Consider the following 6871-nt stretch of genomic DNA (forward strand, 5'->3'; position numbering starts at 1 on the left):
GATAGGAAGAGCAAGAGAGATAGAACAGAGAGAGAGAGAGAGAGAGAGAGGATGAGAGACAGAGAGAGGGAGCAGCTATAGTTAACTGCTGTGGGTTAGTGGTTAAGACAGGGCCAGAGCTGTGAACAGATCGGGAAGAGTGAGCGGGAGAGAGTGAGAGGATGAGAGAGAGAACGAGAGAGAGAGAGAGAACAGCAGACATGTCTCCTCGTATAATCATTCCCATCCAACCCAGAGCTCTGGCACGTTGCCATCTGGCACTTCCCACCGACAACAAGCGGGCAGTGGCTATTACAGGCTTGCTCTAGACCACGTCCAGTGCGGTTCGGCGCGGAGCATCTATTTCGGAAGATTTAGGCCGAATTCCGACGACTCGCAGTCTCTCCCCCGTCCCGGTGCCACCCATCCCAATCAATCCCAGGAGGCCGCGGGGCAGGGTAATGAGACGGGAGGCCCTGGTAATTACCCTGCAGTGAGTAATTATCAGGTTGTTTCACGAGCTCTTTAAACTCCTCGATGCACGCTGTTGTTTCGCCAGGGATCAGCAACGGGATCGGCCTTTTTCTCAGAGTGCTGCACACGCACCAAGCTGCCTGCAGGGGGCACTGTTTTCACAGGCTCTGGCCTGCTCCACCTCAGCCACTCGTGAAGAGGAGCTTTTTGTGGCTGTATTCGTGTGAGATGTATAAAGGTCTGACAGTCATTTTGGTGGATTTACAGAAATGTAGTTATGTAATTACATCATTAACGACATTATTTATGTTAAATTTATGTATTTGCATCAAATTTCCATTCTGTACACATCTTTATTTCTGTTTGTTAAACACAGCAATAACTTTTCATTAAAGTCTGATGACATTATTTCTATCTATTTAAATTTTTTTCAAAAAGTGACAAAGTACGGACAGACATTCTTTACTCTTAATATTTTTAAAATTCAGGCCTTTTGGCGAAGTCTGGGCCTTGTCCCCTCTCGCGCAGGTCTACAAGCCAGCAGACAGACAAGCTCAATGTGGCAATAGCGCTGACAGGAGCAATTTTCAGCCACAGCCGACAGGAAGGCAAAGTGAAGAGATGGCTGGCAGTATAATTACAGGGCCGGGAGACTGAGAGGGGAATCTATCACTCTAGCAATCGCTTAACAACTGCACCCTACATCAGGCAGAGAATCTCTCCGGATTGTTTGACGGGTCTTTCTCTAGGGAACAGGGCTGTGTTTTAAACCAACAGCTCGACCTATCATGCTAGGGGCTGATGATGAGCGAAAAGTTCTACCTGCATGTCTCAAATTGGGTAATGCTACTTGCTAGCACATGCTATTCACTTTCATTCATTGTTAGCAATATTAGGTATATTTCTGACTGGACTATTTCTTAAACTGCCTGTTGTGATATACACTGTATAGACAAAAGTATTGGGACACGTGCTTATTCATTTTGCTGCGTACAAGTAGAGATAGTGCCTGTCTCTCCAGGGAAGAAGGCTTTCTTTTAGATTCTGGATTTCGAAGGTGGCTGTAAGGATTTTATTTCATTCAGTGAGACAAAAGCATTTGTGAGGTCAGGATGCTGGATGATCACCACGCCGACTCATCCCCAACTCACCTACTCATCCTTAAAGTATTCCAGAGAACACAGTTCCACTGCTCCACAGCTCAATACTGGAGGGCTTTATATCCCTCTGCCCTTCTGGCATTAGACATGGTGCTAGGTTCCTAATGCTTGGTTCATGTTTATCTGCTCCAGAAAGTCTCCTACACTATTGATAATAATTCTCTACAGGGACTAGACAAGCTGTGTGTGCATTTGCACATCGCTATCAGCAGTGGGTGCAACTTAAAGCAGCTCAATACATTCACTAGAAGGGTCTCCACAAACATATACATATACAAGACATATAGTGTATCTGTGAGTGTGTGTGTGTGTGTGTGTGTGTGTGTGTATGACTGTAAGTGTGTGTGCCCTCCCTGGAGAGAGTGTTCTTCACATGCTAGCTTGAGAGTACGTCCCTTGAGAGCAACTCTGCGTGTTTATTTGGCTTAATTACTATGCTGCATTCACAGGGGGAGTGAGAATGAATGACACTTCACTTAACGACCCGCCTCGCCTGGCCAACTACTGTCTGCCAGCTCCTTTCATTAAAGCTGTCTCTGTCTCTTTCTCTCTTCCTCTGTCTCTTCATCCCTATCTGTCTCTCGTTCCCTCTGTCTCTCTCTTTCCGAGGCTCAGACAATGTGTGGGTGTGCACGCCGATCTGTCACTCAGTAAGGCATCAAAAGAGCCATCAAACACCTGTGGACCATTCCTTCTCTTTCTCTCTCTCTCTCTCTCTCTCTCTCTCTCTCTCTCTCTCTCTCTCTCTCTCTCTCTCACACACACACACACACACACACACACACACACATGGCTCTATCACCATGGCCAGGTGTCTAATTATCTTAGCTTGTCTCTATTCTCACACGCTTTGCTGGCCAAAAACACATTCAGACACACTTTCTCTGGTTCAGACGCTCTCTCTTTCTCTTTCTCTCTCACACTCTCACACACACTCACACACACGCACAGACAGAGTCTCTTTGTACAGTACATGGTGCTGAAGTGTATTTTCCTTTTTTTCCCCGCCAGGAGACAGTTTGACATGTTTTGACGCCCGAAACACTGTGAACAGTGTAGCACCATTTAAGCACTTCTGCTGGAATCACAGTGCTAGACTCTCAATGTGTGAAGCTATCTGTCAATCACGTCACCCCCCTCCTGCGTCATATCAGAGAAGAGCGGGAAGGAGGAGCACAACACACAAATGTGAAGTGTGTTAGAAAGCCACCACTTCCATGACACAGAGTGGGTCCTTGTTCCCTGCGATGCCGTGGGCCATCCTAGTACAGTGGAATTAACCCAGAGAAGCTGGTGATTGGCTACAGGTGGGCCGGCACCTTGTTCATATTAAAGAAAACAGCACATGCTGCTAAAACGCATAACTGACAAAGCCCATACCTCAAACCAGTGAACTTCGAATGGTTTTTGGGCCTTTTCTTAATATAACTCAGATTTTAGGCAAATGTCTGAGTGTGTATGCATGGCGGGCACTTGTGTGTGTGTGTGTGTATGTGTGGATTCTCACGCCCTCTCTTTTCACGTTTTTCGCAAGTATTTCAGACGACACGCTCTAGGACCGAAATAGCTCCCTCCATCTATAAAAGAAATGAGAGGGTGTTTTAATGGCCCCACTGGAGTAAATCTGTCCCTCGCACTAACCTTACAATCAACACAAACACCGGAACACATATAGCCACCAACATCAGCTTTTATGCATCAAGAGAATGAGAGAGAATGAAAGAGAGACAGGGAGAGAGAGAGCAAGAGAGAAAGAGAGGAACAGAGCACCGCCGCACATCAAGCCGTATACTTTTGGTCATGTTTCTGGACAAAGAACCACAGCAGCTCGCCTAGCTGACATTAAAAGCCAAACGGCCAAAAATATTTTAAAAATGCTGCTGCTCATTTCCGTGGGAGATAAAAAGCCTTGGCTCACAAAAAAGCCGCTCTAGACTGGGGTTCTCCACAGTCGCCACGCAAAATAACACTCTGTCCAGAGAATAACATGTTTACCACCGCCGCCACCATTCACACATTGAACAGCAGTGCTTTTGCAGAGGGGCCATATCGGTGCGGCAGTGAACGCAGGTCAGGGCTTTAGATTTCTATGTGTCAACGTATTTAGTATGTATTTTCTTCAAATAAATCAAAAGAAATACAGTCAAAAATAAAATAAAAGCAATATATATATGTACTGTATGTATAGTTGGATTCGAACCTATAACCACCAGCATTTCTCACACTGCACTCTACCAGTTCAGCTGCATACTTTATAAGGGGGGGTATGAGTTCATGAGGGTTCTTCCGTAAGTGTGCGACTAAGGCTGCATTCGCACTTGACTGTGTGCGCTTGTCAATCTGTGTTCTGTCTCTCTGTGAAGCTCAGGCATAACCAATAAACTCCAAAGATGGCCATAAAATAGATTTTTGAGGCTTGGGATAAAAAACCCCACTGCTCGCCAGACCCCCGGTCGCCCATTCAGGATCATTAAAGTGTGATACGCCCCTCAGTCTGAAGTGCGTAAAACAGGGCACCAACAGGGTTCAGACTGGAGGGACAGACAGTGCAGCGGAGGAGCCCAGCGAGAGCCAACGCACACAGCTACATTTCCCTCAGACCTCCCTGAACATATGGAAACAATCTGCCAGAGCAAAATGAGAATAGATGATCATACGGCAGGGAGAGAGAGGGAGAGAGAGGGAGAGAGGGAGAGAGAGAGAGAGGGAGAGAAGGAGAGAAAATAGACAGAAATGAAAGAGTGGAGCTAGTTAAAACAGGAGAAAATGCAGAGAGATAAAAATATACAGAACATCAAGGAAAGTATATAGAGGATCTGAAATGATAGACACAGTTAGATATATAGATAGACAGATAGATAGATAGATAGATAGATAGATAGGTAGGTAATCAGACAGACAGACAGACAGAAAGACAGATAGATAGATAGATAGACAGAGATAAATTACAGTAAAAATGTATTTATTTTAAACAAAAAAGTACTTGCTATGTCTGATTCTTTAATTACTCCTTTTTCATCAGTTCCCTTAACTTTTATGCTTCATAACAGATCTCAAAATACCATAAAGTGTGACATACGGAATGAAGAGTAATTGAAAGCAGAGAGAATAGAGAATAGATGCAGAATCTCCAAAAGACCCAGGATAATATTAAGTACAAAAAAATGGGTGAAAAAAAAACGTACAGAAACAGAAACGTAATGCTGCTGAAAGAGAGCACAGAATATGTCTGAATATACAGTAAGTTCTAGGAAAGCACATGGATGGATAGATGGAGAGTCCAAACAGCAAGAGAATGAATATACAGCAAGTTCTACCAGGCGGCTAACCTATTAGTCTCCCAGCAGGCTGCAGCGGCTTGCCAAACTTACCCTTGTAGGACAGCCTGAGCCGTGGCACGTTCCTCTTGCCCTGCTGCGGGGCCACTCTCTCGGGCAGTGTCGCCCCACACAGCAGCAGTACTATCCCTATCAGGTAATCCATGGTGCTGGAGCGCTGCTCTCCAGCCCAGGAGGGGCTCACAGCCCAGAATGGCCAGGAAAGAGCACCTCCCTCTGGGGTGAAGCGCAGATTTCTGCAGTCCTTCCTCAATCACAGTGAGATCCTGAGCAGCGAGCTTCTCCAAAGTAGCCAATCCCAATCAGATCCCCAGCAAGGCAGGCAGGGATGGGGGCTCACATGGCTCCATTGAGGTGGTTCCTGGGCTGGGTATGGCAGGGGGCTGGGTTTATGGGGTGATAGGTGTTAAGGTGTATTCCTCCTCTCGAGCTTTGTGTCTCTACAGCCTCTGAAGGTGCTGAGTGGGAAGCTGTGTCCAGGGGAAGAGGTAGACTTTCGCAGGGATCCCGCAATGCTACTACTCCACTCTTCTTCTCTTTAGCCTCCCCCCACTCTGCACACACTCACACACACTCTCACACACACTCGGATACACACTTCCAGCCCTGTCCACAGCTCAGGCAGACTGAGAGGAAAAGAGAGGGAGAGAGAGAGCCCTACTCCATCCACGAGAGAAGAGAAAGGGAGGGGAGGAGGGAGGGAGCGAGGGAGGGAGTGGGAGAGCAGCTGAAGGCGGAGGAGGGGAGTGAATTAGTGAGCGGCACAATGAAAGGAGAGGTAGGGGCGAGAGAGTCCACTGCACAGGTTGGATTGTGTGAGTCTGGTATAGTTTTATTGTTCATTTCTGTTTTTTTCTGCACTGGAAAACGTGATGCATTAAAGCAACATTATGTAGTATTTGTACCTTAAAATAGCAGCTTCAGAATGATGTTGATGCTCCACTGACCTGTAATAGGGAGAGTAGCGCCTCTATCGTTGCTGCTTTGGGCTCAAAAGCTCACTGGTTTCTGCACTATGTAACTTTGGTGAAGCAGAAAGCTTGCGAAAACTGTGCATGAATAGACTCATATTCATGTAAAATCCTGTAATATTACAGACTGCCTCAGTCCACATGCTTTCTGCACTTTCAGTGACGGTTCTTTATCCCTCTGCTTGTCCAGAAATATATGTGTAAAGCATGTTTGTTAGCACTGTCTCAAAGCCCAAATTACACTTCCCAGCTGTAGGGGGAGCCCACGAGCAACAAAATACCTATTTTTACATAATGCTGCTTTACAATTCTTGGATAATGTGTAACATTTTGTTGCCCAGACATGTCCTCTTTTTAAACTCCAAAAAAATGCGTCCAGCTGGGATTTTAAAATTCTTCTTCATTCGCCTTACAGTCTGTGTAGAGATTCCTCACAGCTTTAAATATGTCTCTAAGTGCTACATGATCTATATGTACCTACATGTAAAGGCAACCATTGGTCATACTGACTCCCAGAGAGAACAAGAGCAGCATTGCCTAAAAATGCCTAAATGCAAATGTTAAATCCAGTCTGTTTTAAAACAAAAATCCTGTGGTTTCGTTTCAATGGAATCAAGCAGAGCAAATATTCTGAAAGGCCCAAAAGCACCAATAATCAAATCAGTGTCACACAGGCAGTTAGAGCCTGTCAATCACACCAGGAGGACTGGACAGTGCCTGGTGACATACTATTTTTTTATGGATGTTGACTATATATAACACTTAAGCATAAAATTAAAAGAATATTTATGGAAAAGGTGGTGAAAGTAAAAAACAAATAATTTGAAATGAAAAGAGATGCTTTAGCAATATAGGCTATTAAGGCTGTTAATTCATTTTGGTAAATTAGAAAATGCATTAACCCTGGCCACAATAATCTCTGACATGACAAACCCTAATTTATATACTG

At 45.1% G+C, this 6871-nt stretch overlaps 1 protein-coding gene across 1 annotated transcript in view; it reads right to left on the bottom strand.

Annotated features, from left to right (window-relative positions):
- Nucleotides 1-5604, bottom strand: part of sema3aa (sema domain, immunoglobulin domain (Ig), short basic domain, secreted, (semaphorin) 3Aa) — a 45456-nt gene extending 39852 nt beyond the window's left edge. The window contains exon 1 of the mRNA XM_072673052.1: nt 4985-5604. Within this exon, the coding sequence (XP_072529153.1) occupies nt 4985-5096 (112 nt within the window). The 5' untranslated portion in view covers nt 5097-5604. The remainder of the gene's footprint in view (nt 1-4984) is intronic.
- Between the last annotated feature and the right edge of the window lie 1267 nt (nt 5605-6871).

The sequence above is a fragment of the Salminus brasiliensis genome, chromosome 2 (assembly GCF_030463535.1).
Source record: "Salminus brasiliensis chromosome 2, fSalBra1.hap2, whole genome shotgun sequence".
NCBI lineage: Eukaryota > Metazoa > Chordata > Actinopteri > Characiformes > Bryconidae > Salminus > Salminus brasiliensis.